Here is a 22,261-nt window from a genome sequence, read left to right as displayed (position 1 = left end):
TGAGTACAGAGTAGATATTGGCAGTCTCAAAAAAATTATTACACGCTATCTTTTTTTAACCGTTAGCTGACAATGACTCCAAAGTTTTGGGTATTTTCAGTTTTATTGAAAGCCTCCATTTGGCTACAGTAGTGAAGCTTAAACTTCTGCTATTCAACTTAACTCTGCTTCCTTCAGTTTTCCAACTCGTGTGTCTGGCATCAGTATAAAAATGTATTAAGCTGCTCACTTATGGTCTTTTTTTTTTTCTTTTTCCTACTAGGACCAACTTAGAAAGCCTATCATTATTTCTGGTTTATATTGTATTCTTTTATATAGATTGTCATATTGTGTGTGTGTTTGTGTGTGTGTGTAAATACTTAAAATCCAGATATTAATGCTTAGTTTGCTATGATTTTAGGGCTCAGCTCCAGAGATTGATCCTTCGTCTGATGGTTCAAATTTTGGATGGGAGACAAAAATTAAAGCATGGATGGATCGATATGAAGAGGCAAATAATAACCAATATAGTGAGGGTGTTCAGAGGGAGGCACAAAGAATAGCTCTGAGACTGGGCAACGGAAATGACAAAAAAGAGATAAATAAATCAGATTTGAATACCAATAATTTGATCTTCAAACCTCCTGTAGAGGTAAATATATCATTTGCTAAGAGATGATAAAACAAAAACCTTTTTCTACTGTATATCTTAAGTACTTAGACTGAAAGCAGTCTGGTTTTAGTTAATCTCAACTTTTCTCTGATTGTAGAGCCATATACAAAAAAATAAGAAAATTCTGAAATCTGCGAAGGATTTGCCTCCTGATGCACTTATCATTGAATACAGAGGGAAGTTTATGTTAAGAGAACAGTTTGAAGCAAATGGATATTTCTTTAAGAGGTATATTCATTTATTTCTCCATGTTAGTTTTCTGTAGTTAAGTATTGAATTTTTGGCTATTTTAAGCACAAAGCTATTGTTTATGTGTATTTTGTTTTCTAAGGGATTATTTTAATATTTAAAACTGTAGATGCAGATATATTCCTTAGTCTCTTTTTTAAAATTAATTTATTTTTGCTTGCGTTGGGTCTTCATTGCTATGTGTGGGTTTTCTCTAGTGGCAAGCGGGGACTACTCTTTGTTGCTGTGTGCGGGCGCCTCATTGCGGTGGCTTCTCTTGTTGCAGAGCACGGGCTCTAGGCACGCGGGCTTCAGTAGTTGTGGCTCATGGGCTCAGTAGTTGTGGCTCACGGGCTCTAGAGCACAGGCTCAGTTGTGGCACATGAGCTTAGTTGCTCCGCGGCATGTGGGATCTTCCTGGACCAGGGATCAAACCCGTGTCCCCTGCATTGGCAGGTGGCTTCTTAACCACTGCGCCACCAGGGAAGTCCCTATTCCTTAGTCTCTTACCCATCCCTATCTTGCTGACACTCCTAAAACAATCTACTTCAAAGATAAACTGTAGCAATATAGGTGGACATTAATGAAAAAGTCTGATTACCTGAGATTATAAGGAACCCTTTCCATCTAGGACCTTTCCTAATTCCTTATAATTGCTAGAACCTGCAAAGACCACTGGTGACCACGTCCTTCTTTTATCAGAGGATGTTAGATTTGGTCTTACATTATTGTCACCACTTTCAACTCCGACTTTCTTGGTACTGGAAGGACTTTGGAGCCCTCTTCTATTATTTGTGATTTTGGGGGTGGGAATTGATGTGATCTTGTGATAGCCATCGCTTCCCTGAGGTCTAGAAATATGTTTGCATCTCTAGGGGAATAACATTCTCAGCCTATATGCGATAATTATTTAAAATATTTCGTATTGTTTATAACTGAGTTACTTAAGTTATGAAAGATATACAAGAATCTTTCCCTTTCGTATAGCAGATTTGATCTGAAACAGTGCTGTAAATCAAACACGTAAATGCACTGATAGGAACTTTAATGGCATCTCATTATGAATCCTTATGTAAAGGCAGTAGTCACTCCCTTTTTATCATTCTTTGTAAATTTGAATTCCCACCTGAATTAATTATCTTTGGTTTAGGTAAGGTTATATGGGCAGGTAAAAATCTTATTAGCATGAATTAGCCTAGTGGTTAAGAATGGGTTCTGGTATCAGACTGCGTATATTCAAATCTTGGCCTCCCTACTTACTATGAGTCTTCTAGAAATTTCTTAAATTCAAAATGTTAATAGTTTCTAATGCATTTCTTTTTTTGTAGACCATACCCTTTTGTTTTATTCTATTCTAAATTTCATGGTCTAGAAATGTGTGTTGATGCAAGGACTTTTGGGAATGAAGCTCGGTTCATTAGGCGTTCCTGTACGCCGAATGCAGAGGTAAGCTTATAGAAATCCTTTGGGGAGGCAGGGGTAGGGAGTGTGTGGAATCTGAGTATTAAGCACAAAAAAGTCTGGTGGCCTAAAACAGACCAACAGTTTTTAGTTGTTGATGCATTTTATACTGCCCAACATCTTTCCATTACGAAAATTTAGGTGATAACTGGCTGTGAGGTCTCAGGTTACTTTGAGCATTGAAGAAATTGTGATGTTACTTGTAAGAGAAAATACTGGACTTCTCTGTTTATTCTGGAAGCTCTATTTATGAGTCAAATATGTGCTCTGATTTGATCAAGGTAGATGACGAAGCTGAAAACTAAAGTAGATTTTATATGTGCTAGTAAATTATGTTTTAGAAGTGGTGTATAAAATAATATTTCTGGTTTTGTTTTTCACATACCAAAATAAATGTTTTCTAGTTATATAATGTTACAGTTAAGTGTAGGTTTTGAAGCAAGACTTACAGATTCATGTCTTCTTTTTGACTTACTAGCTTTGTAACCTTGTCTGTGCTTCAGTTTTATCTGTAAAAAGATGTTATGTGGCCTAAAGGAGTTAATACATGTAGAGTACCTAGAACAGTGTATATCACAGAAAAGTATAGTGTTAAACTATACTTTAACTATATATTTATAAACTGTACCATTAATGCGTTTCATTAAATCAAAGATGCCATCACTTGTAAAACTCCCAATTTCACAGATTTTAAAAGGGGAAAAAATATGCACCATAGAATTGATGAAATAGAGGTATTTTCTTTTCGATGCTCCTAGAGCCTGCATCAAACTTGCATAGATGTGTACCTCCTTCCCAGTGGATAACCACTGATTTAGGTACAAGTCTTGTAATTAATGGCATATTTTCCATGTTGTATTTGTGAATTACTTTGAAAAGAATAGTTTTCAAAATTGCAAGATGAGATGCTTCTAAAGGTAGAAAATAATTTATAGAGACATATATTTATGGAAATACAAAATTATTCTTTTAACTAACAGGTGAGGCATGAAATTGAGGATGGAACCATACATCTTTACATTTATTCTGTACAAAGTATTCCAAAGGGAACTGAAATTACTATTGCCTTTGATTTTGACTATGGGAATTGGTAAGTTCAAGTCTGTAAATATGATACCTGTTGTTTTGAAATAATTCCTTAATGTCCTTATAAAAATGTAGGTATTGTCATTACTTCTTTAGCTTTCTATTTTTATTTACCATTAGGCAATTAAAAATACTTGGAAACAAGCATTCTGATATCAGCTCCCATTACAGCATGGTTGCTTTGCTCTTCCAAACTTTTCTTATTATTGTAATGTAATGCTCATAGTATAATAATTAGTAATCCTAATTGAGCAATACTGACCTTGTTTATGTGAGAATTTTTTCCTTCTTTTCTTTCTTGTATTTTAGGTAGAGTGTAGAGTTTTACTCATTCAATTAATTTGGTTAATCAGTATAAATGGATAATTTCACTTATTGCCCCTCAGAAGAAAAGAAATTGTGCCAAAGTTTCTTTGCAGTGTAAATTGAAAGGGTTTGTTGGCGATCGTACGAGGAAACTCTGAGACCTGTTGTTCTGAAACACTAAAGAAGAGTTAACACTAAGAAAAGTTAATTCTGAGTAGAGAAACTGCAATTTAAATTTTAAAAATTTTACTGTAAAAAATAGTAATACAAAAGTCCATGTAGGGAGTTCCCTGGTTGCCTGATGGTTAGGACTCCGTGCTTTCACTTAAGTGGCCTGAGTTCAATCCGTGGTCAGGGAACTGAGATCCTACGAACCGCGTGGCCAAAAAAAAAAAAAAAAAAGTCCATGTGCCTCATTTCCAAATTAAGAAGCAAAACATTATCCATTAAAGGCCCATATGTTTAGCAGCCAGATTGCGTCTATCCTCTGTCTTTTACCAGAGATAACTGCCATCTTTAATTTGGTGAGTTTAACATTTTTATGAGTTTAACATTTTTACTATGTCTGTAGATGTCCCTAAATAGTATGGAGTAGTTTTGTATATTTTAAAAATTTATGGAAATTATAATCTGTATTATTTTGCATTCATCTTTTCTCATTCATTTTGTGAGATTCAGTTATTTTGTTATGTGTAGCTCTAATTCATTTATTTTCACTGCTGATGGCATTTATCCATTCCACTATTGGTGGACCTTTAGATTTACAAAAAATGCTGCATGTGTACATGTTCTCTCCATGATAGGGACGTAGAGGTGGAATTGCTGGGTTGTAGAATGTGTACAGCCTCAGTTTTTACCAGACGTGGGTGAATGACCAGTTTATACTCCCATAGCTTTACTTCCTTGCAACACTTCTTTACTGTACTTTAAAAATCGATGTTAATCTGTGTGAGATAGTATCTTTTTATATTTGTAATTACCATCTTCCATGATTATTTTAAGAGCCCAAAGATCCTTTTATATATTCATCTGTCATTTGGCTTTCCTCTCTTACGACTTGTCTCATCATCTGTTCATTTTTCTGCTGGGTAGTCTTTTTTTTAAACCGATGTGGGTGGAGGCACTTCTTTATGTATTCTATAATCTTTTGGGTTATAAGGATTTCAGTTCATATCCTCCTGTATTTTATTTTTAAAAGTTTGTGTGGTATCCATTTTACATGCAGACGTTTTTAATGTCCATTATGTTTTCTGTCAATGAAATCCCTCTTCCTTCAGTATATGCATCTCTGCTTGATTGTTGGAGTCAGATTTATCCTGATAACTAAAGTGTTTCCTTTTTAGCTCTTTCTCCGCCCCCCCACCAAGGTGGAAAATTGAGCATAATAGCTCTTTGCTCATTGCTTTGGGGGACTGTTTCCCACAGTGGTTAAAAATATAAGCTTTTTATAATCTGACTCTGCTTTCAAATCCTAGCTCGGTCACTTATATTAGTTATGTAACCTTGGACCAATTTTGTCATCTCTCTCTGCCTCATTACCTCATTATAATATGAGAAAAATAATACTCACCTAACAGGAATATTTCGAAGATTGAGTTAACACATGTAAAGGGTTTAAACCATTCTTGATACAAAATAAGTGCTGAATAAATATTAGCAGTTGTCATCATTATTATTTGCAGTTTTGTTGTCCTAAAATCAAAGAAAATATCTAGAAAAAGTTTCCAGCTAGTTTCCGTTACTGCCTGATTTGGAGAGGTGAGGGGTAGACCATGATGTTTGAGTTCTACCCCTGATTCACAGAATTAGACAGTTTGACTTGTAGCTTTCTACCAGTGTTGAAAGTGAATGAGTTAGGCGTATTAGAAACTTGGAAAAGTAAACTATTTTTTATTATGAACAAACTACTCAAAACATGCAAAGCGGGAGTCTTCCGTTATTATTTAACTCTGGTTTGGGCATTCAGCCTATATCCTAGAGATGAACTGACTCTTGGTGGTAGACAAGAGAGTAGAGAGTTAAGAAATACTGAAGAGCTGAAAAGTGTGGGCTTTGGACTCAGACCTGTATTTGAATGTCATCCCTACCACTTAATGTGTGACTTTGGACAAGATACTGACCTTCTGAGCTTTAATCTCATCTGTAAAATGGGAGTAATAATTATCACTACTGTGAAGATGAGAGGTAGTGCAATTATTTTTCAAGCTTCCGTTTATTTGAAAGAGGGAATACCTAAGGGCAAAGGGCATACCAAAGGGCAAAGGGCATACCAAAGGGAATACCTAAAGGGCAAACATGACATTCAGTTTTTTCAAGGTAGCTTTTTAAAGAACCCTGGTTATTGAAATCATTCCTTAAAGTATAAGACAAACTAGTTAAGGTTTGGTATTTATTGTACCTAGCATTTTTTATTTAGGTCAGACTTAGAGTATTTTATCATATTCTGCATATACACTTTATAGCACTCTGAGGTAACCTGGGGTTTTTGCCTTAAAATATGCCATGGTATCATTTGACTTAAAAAGACTCAGTTTTAATTTATTGGAGTTTTTTCCTTCTGAAACCCATCACTGGTTATCCTTATGATTATGACCAATCTCTGGTCAGAAATCAACTTCTAATTATTATATTGTTTTTATGAGAAAATTTATTTTGTCATAGTTACAAGGAATGAAAATTAGCAAAAACGATTGCTTATAATTAGTAATAGCATACAGTTTTGTGGAGGTGTAGCTTAAAATGGATTAGAAAATATTACAGTCTATATCTTGAACAAATATTTAACTGGTTTTCTTTCCAGTAAGTACAAGGTGGATTGTGCATGCCTCAAAGAAAATCCAGAGTGCCCTGTTCTGAAACGTAGTTCTGAATCCACGGAAAACATCAATAGTGGTTATGAGACCAGAAGGAAGAAAGGAAAAAAAGAAAAGGATATTTCAAAAGAAAAAGATACACAAAATCAGAATATTACTTTGGATTGTGAAGGGACAGTGAACAAAATGAAGAGCCCGGAAACTAAACAGAGAAAGCTTTCTCCTCTGAGACTATCGGTGTCAAATAATCAGGTACTGAACTATGCTCTACTGATTCTTGTTGAAAGAAGTTAAGAGAAGAAAATTAATTTGTCATATTTTATCCTATTTTTTATATAAAATGGCTTAAACTTTTTAAGTCATTCTCTTATTTAATGAAGTACTTATAAATGTAAACTACAGGTTCTGCTAGAATTTTACAATATTTGTTAAACTTTTAAGAAACAGCTCACCCAGCAAATCCTTGTAGAATTGAATACAAGATTTTCCTTAAGACTGGGCAATTAAAAAAATTCTTCCAGATGGCACTGTCCTTATGTTTGTAATAAATGTTCTTATTTAAAGTCTTAAGCCATAATGATTCCTTTCCTTTAATATTTGGGACATAATGAAATCAATTCTATAGGGGTGGACATATGATTTTTGAGAGGAAGTTATTTTAAAAACACATAAGATAAATTTGAGGAAAGAGTTTGGCCTGTACTTCCGCTTCACCAGGAAGTATTTTGTTATATGCCCTTTAAACAAATGGAAGTTAGTTAGGCGGGACCTTTTAAATGTGAAGATTAAGTAAGCTTTTATTCGTCTCCAGTGTCTTATCTTCTAAGGATAGTTTCCCTTAAGTGTTAAATTGAACAAACCTTTATTAAGCACTTGGTATTTGTAGGTGCTGGGTTATGTGAAATAATTTATATGTTTATGTGTTGGTAAGAATATAAACTTAAGGCTTTGCGGACTCTACTGATAAAGAACATTATTGACTAGAACTTTGAAAAACAAAATTATTTGATTGCATGATTTTGAAAAGTTTCCTGAATTAAGAACCAGTTTTAAGTTTCTGAAATGGATTTAAGTACTCGTAATTTTTATGTTTAATTAGTTCTGGTTGAAAGACATTTAAAATACATGGTTCTGTGCCTCTAGTTTGTAGATGGAGTAGTAGTTTCTATAAAGCAGTCATTTCCATCTTTCAGGAACCAGATTTTATTGATGATATAGAAGAAAAAACTCCCATTAGCAATGAAGTAGAAATGGAGTCAGAGGAACAGATTGCAGAAAGGAGAAGGAAGATGGTAAGTTGGAAGGCCGGTAGCAGCTTCCTTCTGTCACTTGGGTTTAGTGACACTGCTCGTCCCAAAATACTTGCTGCTGCCTTTAGGAGGGCCTTTACCTTGTTCTTTGAAGTTAGCAAACATGATGTGTCCCTGAGCATTTCATTTGGCTTTGTCATTACCATTCAAGTAACTTCCACTAATCTTTTGTATTTTCACTGTGTGTTCATTAGACAATTTAGAATTTCTGACATTTAAGAAATAATTTTTTAACATTTTTGAAGCAGAGTACTATTAATTTTAATGCCAGAATTACTGTTCAAAATGTTTTTCATTAACTAAATGTATCCTTTCTCTTCATAATTTAATGTAAAACAAAAATGGAATTTTAAAGCTTATAATAGCACTAAATAAATGGCTTATGCGAAAAAGAAGAAAACCCACTGTTTGGCAGCTGCTATTTTTACATCTCATACTGCTATCATAAAATAACGTTTTCATTAAAATAAGTTTAGTATTTACACTCCCTGTACTATTTATTTGAAATATCTTAATCTGTATAAAAACTAGGACAAGATATTTTCTTAAAAATCCATGGTAATTTAGCAATTGATACAATGTCTAGGCCAGTTAACAAGACATTAAGATATAGTTTGCCTTAAGATTTGAAAATGACTTTATATACCAACTGATGATCTTAGTACGGGCTTTCCCCACTCCCCTTTATTTTATATGCTCCCTTGTTTCCTGTTTTAGTGATTTTCATGTTGTATTTCATGGAATCTCAGGTGTCATATATTTAGCGGTAGGATCTTTGGATTTTGGTCATTGTAGGCCTGCTTAAATGTAACTCTCTCTTATTGCCTTGATGGTCATTCCTCTAACACTGATGTATTGTTGATGTTCAAAATTGCAAAAGCAATGCAGAACTGTTTCACAGCCTCAGGATTTCAGAAGCACTGCTCTGATGGGACAGGGTAGTGTTAGGAACAGGAGAGAAGAAAAACAAATATAGGAGAAAATATTGGAGGAGGTTGCTTATAAAGAAAAAGGAGTTCTTCCTCTAAAAGGAATTATCTTGAACCTTTTTCAAGATTGGGTTACATCTAATAAATTACCTGTACCTACCCAAATTACCTATGGCCCTTTCTTGACTAGATGTTCAATATCGGCCAGTTCATTCCACAGTTGCCACAGCCTTGTCTTTGCAATAATCCTGCAGAAACTTTTAGAAGATCACTTTAGGGTATGAGTGGTTTCTGTATGAGGCATGCGTCTGATACAAATACGGCTTTAAGGGCTATAACAGTGCTTTTGGGGGGAGAGAAATGAGAGGAAAAAAGAAAACTCAAACCTGGAGGTTTGTTATATGACTCTGGGGCTACTTTTAAAATACTTCCTTCTTTCAGTGCTGAGAAAGTTAGTGGAACTTAGAACATCCTCATTTTGAGATGGCAGAAGGAAAGAGAAATGCCTTTTTGTTGAACATGATGGAACTTTGGATAGATAGACAAAAAGGCATACTTGGGAATCCAGTTTTGTCCAGATTTTGTCTACTAGTATGCTATATTAATATAAATGAATACTTCATGTTTTTATATCTGTTTTAGCATATTCATTTTAATATATGCCACTAAGGTGGTTGTGCAGCTGAGTATTTTTCATAGAATAAACAAACGTAAATATTTAGAATTTGGTATTTTGAAGGGATATGAAATATTTTTTATTGAAGTATTGAGGTACAATATTGTATAAGTTACAGGCGTACAATAGTGATTGTTTTTAAAGGTTATACTCCATTTATAGTTATTATAAAATATTGGCTATATTCCCTGTGCTGTACAATATATCCTTGTAGCTTATTTTATACCTAGTAGTTTGTACCTCTTAATCTGCTACCCCTATACTTCCCCTCCCCCCTTCCCTCTCCCCACTGGTAACCACTAGTTTATCTATATCTGTGAGTCTGCTTCTTTTTTCTTATATTCACTAGTTGTATTTTTTAGATTCCACATATAAGAGATATCATACAGTATTTGTCTTTCTCTGACTTATTTCATTTAGCATAATGCCTTCCACATCCATGTTGCTGCAAATGGCAAAATTTCATTCTTTTTTTATGGCTGAGTAGTAGTCCATTGTGTGTGTGTGTGTGTGTGTGTGTGTGTGTGTGTGTGTGATATATACACACACACACACATATATGTGTGTATATTGGTCACATCTTTATCCATTCATCTGTTGATGGACACTTAGGTTGCTGCCATATCTTGGCAATTATAAATAATGCTGCTGTGAACATTGGGGTACACGTATGTTTTCAAATTAGTGGTTTTCTTTACACACTGAGAAGTGGAATTGCTGGATCCTGTTTTTAATTTTTTGAGGAACCACCATACTGTTTTCCTTAGTGACTGCACCAATTTACATTCCCGCAAACAGTGTATGAGGGTTCCCTTCTGAAGTAAGTATTTAAAAATCCTTGGCTCCTTAACCTGTAGCCTTCAAGGTCACTGTAATGTTGTTAGTTGTAATTGCTATGTTTGCCTGGATGTTTTAATTATAGAATTTTTGCTATACTCAAATGACTAGAATGCAAAAGCATGCATCCTAGAATTCTTAAGCGGTTGGTATGGCCCCCTCCCACTCCCCAAAGTATTAGTATTTGTGGGTTGAAATATTTTGTTTCGAAAAGTTTAAGTACTCATCAGCCTTTATTACTCCAGTGTTTGCCTTTTATATTGGCTGTGTTAACATCAGTAATTGGAAAGATAGGTCAACTCCTGAGAAACTTAGGTCAAACTGATTTAAATTTTCTCCTGTGATGGGACAGACTTTAAAGCATTATAATAGGAGATACCAGTTCTCACGTGTATCTATGAGATTGAAATATAAAAAGTCAGACTTTCCTCCCAGATAAGTACCATGTAATGTCCAAATTCAAATATACTTCAGCCCATCCTTTTGTAGTATAGCTTGAACCATATGAAATTGTTGATTTGATAGTTTTTATCTATACAAATGGCAGTTCCACATACAACCTAATATTAGCATGTTGCTCAGTCTCCAAAAATAGCACAGGTGATTTATGTAATTTGGTTGCTACTTTGTTCCTTTTGTTGAGAGTGGAAGATAGTATCTCTGCCTTCAAGGGCATTTAGAAAACAGTTACAATGCAGCAGGAAGTGTGGAAAGGAGATATATGACAGGTAACTTATAGCTGGAGGGATCAGAGGTCATTTCATGAACTAGGTAGAATTTACCATTACCTTATGATGTTTAAAATCACATTTGGCTGGAATTATAGGCTGTTTTTTTTGGGGGGTGGTGGTGAGGAGGGATATAGGAAAATAAGATTGGTTGATTGTAGATCACATGAAATGCTGATTTCATGAAAGAATACTCAAATCATTAGGGGGCCAGGGTAGGAAGCCATTCTTAACATTTTCCTTTTTCCTCCATTATATTTTGTCCTCTCCTTACAAAAGCTCACATGTGGCTAAATGGTATGGAACTGAATAGATGGTTATTAGACATTTTCTCTTTAGCTAGTAAGAGATACTTCTTTGGCAGTGGGTTGGAATTGACTTGGGAGAATCTTAAGCTGAAATACAGTGGGTTGAAATACAATAGTACGGTAAGTTGAAATACAGCAGGCTGTTTAGACTCACCTGGTTTCAAAACCGGGGTACTACTGAGTAGACTTTCCCAGGTCCATGGTAGTTGAGTTGAAGTTAGGTGGCCGTAACCTTGTCAGAGGTTAGGTGTACAGAGGGGGTTAGGTATTGAGAAGCTCACCTTATTTTGATGAACAGGTGATTGATTAAAAATATAAAACTTTAGAAAGATTTAAATTCAAAAGGAGGCTTGCTTCCCCTCCTTCACCCCATTTATAATGAAATGAAAAGAACCTCCTTTGTAGTATCTTTTAATATATTTTCAAAATAATTTTCCACAACCTTATGGAAAGACTACTTTGGGAATATAGTCTTGGTAATATTTGATGGCCTGTTAATAGATTGCTTAAACTGGAGTCCATGCAAGGTGGTTCAGGTGGTCTTCACATGTAGGAGGATAGAAATTTGAGACCAACAAAAGGATATGAAGGGATAGTCACCTAGCTATGAGTTTCTTAAACCTGTCAAGCATCTAGGACAATTTAGAATTAACTGTATATCACTAGAATATAAACTACGTAAGGGCAAGGATTTGTAGGGCTCATTGCCTTAGCCCTAGCTTCTAGGGGAAAAAAAAGGTCTGGCTTTTATAAAAGTAGGTGGTCTATAATTGAGCTTATTAGATGTTCCTGGCAGCCATTTGAGGAAAGCTATAGATACGCCCATGAGTGTGAACTAAATGAAGCTTATAGTCCAGGCAGGATAGGATGCAGGATTCCCCACAATTTTCTCAGCCTTGATCCTTCACATCAAAAGGTATTCCATGGAACTCTAATTTAAGATGTTTTGTGAAAGAGAGAGCTTTGTAGCCAGCTGACTTTAGTAAACAGTATACCTTGTCCCCAACTTCGAGATTTCCAGTATACATGGTGTTTGAAACCTCTTGAGAAATTCTGTTTATGTCAGCATTCCCTCAACCTGTACGTCCTTGCAATTGTTTTTCTGTAGTGACAACTTTGACATCCTGCAGATTTTTATTCCATAGAAAAAACACTCTGAGAAAACACTACTATACAGAATCCATGCTCTTACTAATGTCTCTAGGAAGTGACTTGATTTAGAAGATCAGTTTAGAAGATGCAAAAGGATTTTTAATAATAGTAAACTATAGGGGAGGGTAAATTTGCCAGAAAAGTCATCTGACATGTATTGTCCATCTTACTTTTCTCTCCTCAGAGCATGACTAAGTTAACGTTGATTACTAGTTTTAATTTTCTAAAGTCCCATTTTCTTCATCACAGTGTTTAGGAATTGTTTTTCCAAAATCGTAGTATCGACTAGCAAAAAGGAACCTGTTTATTTTTATAGGTTGTCTGTTCAAACGAAATGAGGATATTCAGCTTCAGCTGCCTTGTAGTAAATTCAAGATTTCCAAAATCTTGTTTAAAGACTTCATTACATACCTTCAAATTATAGTGATATACATGGTTTATATAATGTATACCCAATTCTTATTCACTTAAAAATTTGGGTGTTTGTTATATGCTGAGCACCATTTAAAGTACTGGGTGAACAAAAGAAGGCAAGGTCCCTGTTCTGGAGCAGCTTTCACGGAGGACGGGGTGGAAGGAAAAACAAACATCGAACAGGAAAGAGTACTATGAAGTTAAACTAAATCATCATGTGGTAGAGAAGAAATGGAGATACTTACTCTTTTGGAACAATTTTATTGGTAAGCAGTAGTCTTAGCATTTTTTAAAAAATTAATAAATTCCTATTCAAAAGGTTAAGGGAAGTTAGTTGAGTAAGAAGTCTTTTAATTTCTCTATTTCAACGCTGTAAGTAATTTGGTAGGTTGGCCTGCCATTTCCCTTTTCCTTTAAAAGGCAACTTTGTTGTTTTTGTCTTTAAGAGCCACTTCCTACTTGGTAGTAAGGTAAAAAAGGAAATCACAAAATACCTAAATGTCTTCATTTTGTTTCCTTCTCAATTCTTAGATCCTACGACTAGCAAATTTCCTTCTAAAGCCACTGTAAGGCATCCAGAGTATATAAGCTTATTTTCACTCAGCTTCATATTACCAAATATCTCTAATTGGGATGAATTCTAACAATTTAGTCAGTGTAGTTTAGTTTTTCAGTTGTGATATTGTATAAAACTTTAATTCGTGTTCTTTATTATGTAGTCCTTGAACTATATGGACCTTAGGTTTTCACCATTTTTTTTAAAATATAAATTTATTTACTTTTGGCTGTGTTGGGTCTTTGTTGCTGTGCACAAGCTTTCTCTAGTTGCTGCGAGTGGGGGCTACTCTTCCTTGCGGTGCAGGGGCTTCGGTAGTTGTGGCTCACGGGCTCAGTTCCTCCACGGCACGTGGGATCTTCCCGGACCAGGGCTCGAACCCATGTCCCCTGCATTGGCAGGCAGATTCTTAACAACTGTGCCACCAGGGAAGTCCCTCGCCATTTGTTGAATAGGGGCTCATACAAGAAGATCTCCATTGTCTCTTCCAAGTACAACGTGACATGATTTCAAGTTAAATTTGTGTTCCAGTGTGTTTATACATTGAAGCACAAAATTGTAATACAAATTCTCACTGTACCCACTCCTCAAGTGATAAAATCCTATAAAGGGATATTAAGCAGACTTTCTGCTTACAGAAAATTACTGTACTCTTGTGTGTTATACTGTAAAGCCATAAACTGAAAAATGTCATAAAAGCAATCTGTAGATCTCATCAGAGATTTCTCAGTTTTTTTAGTTCAGCACCCAACACTCCAGCGTTAACAACAGTGTTGTTGTTAACAACAAAAGTCAAAAGTCAACCCTGTCTGATTCTAATTCTAATTCTATATCAGGGTCTATCAGTTGCCAAGCTCACAGAGTGTAAAAATGACTTTTGAGGTCTGAACAGTCAGTGGCTTGGAATGAGTCATGATAATGAAACACGCAGGTCCTGGTGGTAGCCTTAGGTGACAAGTATCATCTAAACTACATCCAGCTCAGATGTCAGGATCTATGGACAGTCTGCTGGGGCTAACTAAGACTCCTAATTTCTCTAGTCCCCTGAACAATCAGCTATAATTATCTCAAGCTACATATAAAACTTATTTATCAGTTAGATCTATAAAGTGGGTGGTGAATTTTCAGTCATTACATACTGTATATCTGGTTGTGTGTGTCAGAGAATACACTGGTGAATATAAAAGCTGAATGACATATGAACCTTAAGGAATTTAAAATAAAAGTAGATTAGTAATTAACTTTTTTTTTCTTCACATAATCAAAAGCATGTTTACATTTTCTAAAGTGTGTGTTTTAAGATGAAGCTGGGTTAAAGCTATTAGGATACCTGTTTAGTGCTTTCAGTTAATAGTTGTAGTAAATATAGGAAGAATTATGCTTTATTTTGCATTATGTAGTGTGTGTCAGTAGTTGGTAATTGGAAAGAAGAACAAACCAGGAGCCTGGAAACTTGGATAATAATTATGGCTCTGCCTTTGAGTGATTCAGTTAATACACGTGGGCTCTGGTTTCTTCAGCAGTGTAGGACTAGATTATTTTTAAGATCCTGACCAGCTCAAAAAGATCGAGTCATCTAGAAATAAAGGATTTTGCTTTGACTATCCATTAGCTGCATTGTTTTCCAAGGGAGTTCAATTTTTAAATGAATTAATTTTGTCTTTACATCAATTAGTTTTATCTCTGACCCTTACTGTATCTAAAACAAGTGAATAATGGACCATGTCAAGGAAACTTCTTTTGGCATAAATACGTATTTATCTTAGGAAACTTTCCTTGGATAATCATGACATAGAAAATATCTCCTTTGGGTGCCTGGCCCGTGGGTAAATTTATTTTATACATAAAATGATTCTTGCTAAGACAACTTTGTTTCTTTTGGAAAAATGTACTTTTCCCAGATTTATTTTTAAATTTATAAGCACAATAATGAACCCCTTCTCTTTCTACCCACCCCCATTCCACAGGTGAAGCAATTATGAAAATCGTATTTTTTAGTTACTCCAGACTTCTAAATTTAGGGTGTTAGAAAAGCCCTAATATATTGAGACAGGATTTTTATAGAGAGCCATAAATGAAAGGGGGTCGAGTAAAGTGATTTATTAAGACCAGAGATATGTATTATCTAAGGAAAGAATTCAGCTTTAAAACTTCCAGTTCCAGTAAAGAGATCATCTTTTGCCTACATTCTTTATTTTAGTGTCTTATTATCCATCCCAGACCAAGAAAGCTAAGACGCAGATGTGTCCATGAACAAGTAATCTTACCTCTTTGGATCTCAGTTTCCTTACCTGTAAAATAAAGAGGGTGAGGATAACACATTTTAGAAGACTGACACATTTGCAGTATGGTAGTCTGTTTTCACCAATTATAAAGTTCTCAGAAGAGTTATGTTTACATATTTCCCTTACCTAGTGGAACAATGAAAGAAAAAAATATAGGAAAGAGTAAGTAATAGTTTTCATAGTGTAGGTGTCTTAATGCTTGAATCTCTGCTGATAATTACTCGAACTCTAAAGCTCTGATATTGAGAAGACCATGCAGCCAGACCTTGAGTTATTGATGTTTCTTTCCCACATGGATGACAATAAAGGAAGAAAGACGAATGGATCTAAGCCTCAGGACCTGGTTCTTTACATTTGGAGAACTGGACAGTTGATGGACATGCTTCCTGTTTCTGGTTGAAACCTGAAGCATTTGCCAGGCCCCCTGGCCAAGGCTCTGGGTCTTGCTTTTAATGTTCTCTCTCCAAAGAGAACTGACGCTCAAAGGAACTCTTGCTGTTTTCCAGTCTCTGCCTTGAACTGTCAGTGTAGACGGGAAGAGCAGAAGATAGAGGAATGCCTTATAACAATTATAATGGAGGGCAAGAGAGCCAAAGGAGAAATAGTAACACCTAAGAAATGCCTACCATTTTCCAAGTAAGGTTGGAAAACTTCACAGATATTTTATATTTGAACTCATTAACAATTCTGTGAAGTGTAAATATTGTTACCCACATTTTATAAGATGCTCAAAAAGGTTAATAACCAGAGTTGTTACATTGCCTAGGGTCACAGAGATAGTAAATGACTGGTAGCATCATGATTTAAACCCAGGACTTCACCCCACAATATCCTGCTATGACATGTCAATATATTCACTCCTTACGTTCATATGGATTTAACCTTTTCAACATATTATTACCTTAGGAACTTTGATCTTATTTTTAAAAGGCTGCCTAATGTATTACTGAGAAAAAAAGATTTTTGGTTTGATAAAGCAGGGTCGTTCTTGAGTCTTTTTTTGGTTTTGCCTTACCTTTATCATTAACATACAATCATCCAAACATTCCTTTCATTGTAATATATTTGTAATGACAGGGTTTACCAAGATGTTTGGGATTCTCAAAGATCTAAAATGAATATAAATGTTTTTAATCCCATATCTACCATCAAAAGAGGTGTTTTGCTAACACCATCATAGAAATTTTTTTTTAATTTGCCATGAACATTTGGACTTTTGAATTTTACTTCACAGCAGTATTTATTATGTTACTTTAAATTTTGTAGACAAGAGAAGAAAGGAAAATGGAAGCAATTCTGCAGGCTTTTGCCAGACTTGAGAAAAGAGAGAAAAGAAGAGAACAAGCTTTGGAAAGGATCAGCACTGCCAAAACTGAAGTTAAAACTGAATGTAAAGATGCACAGATTGTCACTGATGCTGAAGTTATTCAGGTATTATTATTCAGGTCTAGTTTTATCTTCACACTTCACCACTTTCCAATAAAATTTCCACAATTTAATTACATCTATAAAGAATTTTTGATGTGATACTAGCTTTTCAATAGCATTTTTCAAATCCTATGAGAATTTAAGACTTCAGCTATGAGACTCCACTTGCTTTGTTTTGGAGAGTAAGAAAATTTTTAATTATGTCAATTTAATATATATCAGAATTCATAAAGACATTTGGGGCAGTTAGCTTCTGAAGCAGATTGATGCCATTAGATTTCAACTACTGAGTTATATAAACATCGTATTAAAAGTTCCATTCTCTTTTGAATTAGGAACAAGCAAAAGAAGAAACTGCTAGCAAGCCAACTCCTGCCAAAGTAAATAGAACTAAACAGAGAAAAAGTTTTTCTCGGAGTAGGACTCACATCGGACAGCAGCGTCGGAGACACAGAACTGTCAGCATGTGTTCAGATATCCAACCGTCTTCTCCTGATATAGAAGTTACTTCACAACAAAATGATACTGAAAATACTGTACTTGCAATAGAACCAGAAAGTGAAACTGCACTAGCAGAAATAATTACTGAAACTGAAGTTCCAGCACTTAATAAATGTCCAACAAAGTATCCCAAAACAAAAAAGGTATGATTCTTAATGAATGTAAGAACTGTTTTTTAACAAATGTCTTATGATGTTAAATATATTCATGTTTTAGGAATTCAGTCTATAACATCTCATAAGGAAGAGTGATAAGAGTCGTGGTTTTTATACTAGCAAAGTTTTAAACTAAGAATGAGAATTGCAAAACTGTAAAATCAGTTAATAGAAATGTTTGCATCATTAAAATATCCAGTATATCAAGGCTTCCTTGTAGTATTGCAATTCTGATTTCTAATGATTTAATTTTGCCTACTTTATGTACTAAACTACACTTCTCAGAAACAACTAGTTTGAGATGTGTTATCCTTTCTTTATTCTTTGTAGTTTTTATAAATTTCATGGTAAAGGTAGATTACAAGAATTAAATGTGAAGAAATTGTTGATTTCCATAGAATGTAGTAGGATGTGAAAGTTTATAAGGAAGGGTAGTTTCATTTTAATTTTATTGGAGTGTAGTTGATTTACAATGTTGTGTTAGTTTCAGGTATACAGCAAAGTGATTCAGTTATACACATGCATACATGCATTCTTTTTTAGATTGTTTTCTCATATAGCTTATCACAGAATATTGAGTTCCCTGTGCTATACAGTAGTAGGTCCTTTTTGGTTATCTTATTATATATAGTAGTGTGTACGTGTTCATCCCAAGCTTCTGATTTATCCCCCCCACCCCGTTTCCCCTTAAGTCTGATTCTGTTTTGTAAATAAGTTCATTTGTTTCTTTTTTAAAAAAATTAGATTCCACGAGTGCTATCATGATATTTGTCTTTCTCTGACTTACTTCACTTAGTATGATCATCTCTAGGTCCTGCTGCAGTGAACTCTGGGGTGCATGTATCCTTTCAGATTACGGTTTTCTCTGGATATATGCCCAGGAGTGGGATTACCAGATTATATGGTAGCTCTATTTTTAGTTTTTTAAGGAACCTCCATACTGTCTGTACCAATTTACATTCCCACCAACAGTGTAGGAGGATTTCAGGAAGGGTAGTTTTAGGTCAATTTATTAATAAAAATCTGTCAAAAAACTACTGTCAGATTTAATGAAGCAATTGTGGTAAACAGTCACTGAGATAAACCAACCTGAGCTTTACAGGAAGGCCAGAAATACAGAACACCCTTATGAAGCTTTGTTTTTCTCCCGTTCTGAGTACAGCAGATTGGAGCAGATACCAAAGTGCAACCCTTAGGCTCTCTGGGCAGTGGGGTAGATCATAAATGGATCCTTCTCACGCCCTTCTACAACAAAATACTTTGAAACCCACTTTATCTGGTCTTTGTTCTTACCAAATTCAGTATAGTTTGTAGGTACTGTGAAACCATGAGAAGTATACTTCGTAAATATCTAGGAGGAATCTGGGAGTATACTTCAGTGGCGAGTCAGAGGATTAGACAGAGACGATCTAAACACCGCTCTGATTTGAAGTCTGTGCTCACCTTTGCACCTTGGATCCTGAACAAGCAAGCCAGCACTTGATTTTGACAATGAGTAGTTACTTTTGCCCACTTTGGGAGGACAAAAAGTAGCTGCAGATTTTCTCCATAATTTGGATTAGTGAGAAAGAAAAAAGATTCATGTTTAAAAGAAAAGCTACTTTTGGGAATTCCCTGGTGGTCAGTGGTTGAGACTCTGCACTCTCACTGCTGAGGGCCCAGTGGGTTCAATCCCTGGTCTGGGAACCAACATTCCACAAGCTGCACAGTGCAGGAAAACAAAAAAAAAGGCTGCTTTCTTGATTGCAAATATGACACAGTCCCTGCCCTTTAATTATTAAATGACTAAACTTCTGTGGCACTATAGATTTAATTCTCTGGTCTTGAGATATAGGTTCCCATATCCTGATTCTCTCTAAAAAAAAAAAAGCCTTTTTCCCACAGGTTTTGCGTGTGATATATACTGTTATTTTAAACAACATTACTGTTTGACGGAGTACCAAATTATCGTGATTTCCTATAATGTAAAGGCCTTCTTCAGTTTCATACATGGCACTTATTCTGTGCCAGATACTCTATGAAGAGCTTTGGTTATTTAACTCTTGTAATCCTTACAATAACCCTATTTGTAGAGCTAGTTTCTCTCATGACCCTTCTTTTATAGATCTGGATTGAGATGTAGAAAAGTTATGTAACTTGCTTGAGGTAACGGTAAGTGGCAAAGCCAGGATTCACACCGGGGCAGTCTGTTGCAGACTCCCAAGTGCTTTAGCCCCACTGTTGCTTGTCCTAGAAAGGAAGTTTACATACATTGAAAAAAGAAAGGAAAGAAAAGATGCCAAAATGCTTATAGTGATTATCTCTAGAAGACAGGATGTGGGTAGACTTTTATTAATGTATGTATTTCTGTATGTGTATTGTGAGAATGTATGTGTAAATACATATACACTAGTTTTTCTACATATTCTACAAGTTACATTTATAATAAAAATTAAAGGAGTATAATTTGATAATTAGATAGAAAAGATATAAGTGCCCACATAGCAAGGAAAATGTGCTTGAGCTGAGAAATGTAATCCTTATTTCCATGCCCATTACATCTGAACTTTACTAAATAACTAGTTCTTAAAAAAAGAAAAAGTTGAGTAATCATTATACTTTAGGATCAGGTATATTCATACAGCCAGTAAAGACTGAACTATGTACATTGTAGATGCAAAAAAATAAACAGAACTAAGAAAGGGATTATGTGAATTTTCAAAGCATGGGAACTTAGAGATTTCAACCCCCTTAAATCATTAGTGATTGTCAATGCCGACAGCTTTAAAAAAATATATATGTATATATGCATTGGCCTCATCTGGAGATTCTGATGAGCAGCCAGAGTAGAAAACCACTGCCTAGGGCTTCCCTGGTGGCGCAGTGGTTGCGAGTCCGCCTGCCGATGCACAGGACACGGGTTTGTGCCCCGGTCCGGGAAGATCCCACATGCCGCAGAGCGGCTGGGCCCGTAAGCCATGGCCGCTGAGCCTGCAGGTCCCGCAATGGGAAAGGCCGCAGCAGTGAGAGGCCCGTGTACCGCAAAAAAACAAACAACAAGAACAAAAAAAACACTGCCTAAAGTGTGACAAACTAAACACTTTACACATAATATAGAAGCAGTTTAGTGTTTGTGTTTTTAAGATAGTACCGAGGTCTCCTAGATTTTTACTATTTTATAAAAATATCATGTGTTTTGTTCCTACAAAGTATAATTGTGTAAAAAATTTTAGTAATAAGTGTAGATAACCAAGGAAATGCAGAATGACTTATATTGACTTTTTAGACATCATATATGAAGGATTTAAATTAATCTCTCATTTTAGATATGTCAGTTACAAATTTGGTATTAGAATATTCTATAGGAGAATCTGTATAATTACATATATAGTGATCCAGATTTTCCTTCTCTCTAGCACTTGGTCAATGAATGGTTAAGTGAGAAGAATGAGAAGACGGGAAAACCTTCAGACACCCTTTCAGAAAAGCCTCTGCGCATAACTACAGATCCTGAAGTGTTAGCTACACAGCTCAATTCTTTACCGGGTCTCACTTACAGTCCGCATGTATACTCTACTCCTAAGCACTACATTAGATTCACTTCACCATTCCTTTCAGAAAAAAGGAGAAGAAAAGAACCTCCTGAAAACATTTCTGGCTCATGCAAGAAGGTAAACTTTTCTTTGGATATGAAACTCTAGTATGAGCCGAAAGCCATTCTCATTCCTTACTCTACCAGTCCTGGTAGTGAAATGCTTTTGGAATTGGCTGTATATTTATAGGATATGTAAACAGCTACAAACTGATTTCTCTTCATTTATTGTTCTGTGTATTTCAGCGGTGGTTGAAACAAGCTCTGGAAGAAGAAAACTCAGCAATTTTACACAGATTTAATTCACCCTGTCAAGAAAGATCCAGAAGTCCTACAGTCAATGGTGAAAATAGAAGTCCACTACTATTAAATGATAGCTGTTCTCTTCCAGGTAGAATTTCTTTTCAGTGTTGTTCTAGTGTGGAGAATGTGGCAGGATATATATAGCATATATATATTCTAATTATTATGTACCTTTCAAAAGAAGCCCATTGTTACATATATTTTCTCTTTTCTGTCCTCCAAAGTTTTAGACGAAGGTAGACATGAAAATCTTAATTTGCAAGTACCATGTACAATATGTTGGGGCTTATGGTTGAATTTTGGGCCTAGTTGGCCAGCTGGTTTTCAACAAGATTCAAAAGGACTCTTAGAAATCAGTTAAATTAACAGCTGTACTTGCAAGATTTCTTAGAGCCCCCCAGGCCTGTAAGCCTTCTGGCAAGATAATATGCTTGCTAACAGTGAAAATGACTAAGTTGGGGGGCGGGGTGGGGGTGGGGGAGAGATTGCTTCCTGTTATCTTTAAAAACTGTGAAATTTAGTTTCGGGGTGACATCATAATTACGATTGCTGATGTTTTTTG

At 35.4% G+C, this 22,261-nt stretch overlaps 1 protein-coding gene across 3 annotated transcripts in view; it reads left to right on the top strand.

The window, feature by feature from the left end:
• The window catches only part of KMT2E (lysine methyltransferase 2E), a 98,932-nt gene that overhangs the window by 68,476 nt on the left and 8,195 nt on the right, over positions 1 to 22,261 (top strand). For all 3 annotated transcript variants that reach the window (XM_029233980.1, XM_029233981.1, XM_029233979.1), the window contains 10 exons: positions 401 to 631; positions 750 to 880; positions 2,209 to 2,326; positions 3,322 to 3,431; positions 6,534 to 6,798; positions 7,740 to 7,838; positions 17,008 to 17,172; positions 17,505 to 17,813; positions 21,221 to 21,475; positions 21,643 to 21,787. In XM_029233980.1, the coding sequence (XP_029089813.1) occupies positions 401 to 631; positions 750 to 880; positions 2,209 to 2,326; positions 3,322 to 3,431; positions 6,534 to 6,798; positions 7,740 to 7,838; positions 17,008 to 17,172; positions 17,505 to 17,813; positions 21,221 to 21,475; positions 21,643 to 21,787 (1,828 nt within the window). The remainder of the gene's footprint in view (positions 1 to 400; positions 632 to 749; positions 881 to 2,208; positions 2,327 to 3,321; positions 3,432 to 6,533; positions 6,799 to 7,739; positions 7,839 to 17,007; positions 17,173 to 17,504; positions 17,814 to 21,220; positions 21,476 to 21,642; positions 21,788 to 22,261) is intronic.

Source organism: Monodon monoceros, unplaced genomic scaffold, assembly GCF_005190385.1.
Source record: "Monodon monoceros isolate NGI ecotype Baffin Bay Population unplaced genomic scaffold, NGI_Narwhal_1 Super_Scaffold_2, whole genome shotgun sequence".
Lineage (NCBI taxonomy): Eukaryota > Metazoa > Chordata > Mammalia > Artiodactyla > Monodontidae > Monodon > Monodon monoceros.
This window is presented reverse-complemented; position numbering and strand designations above follow the sequence as displayed.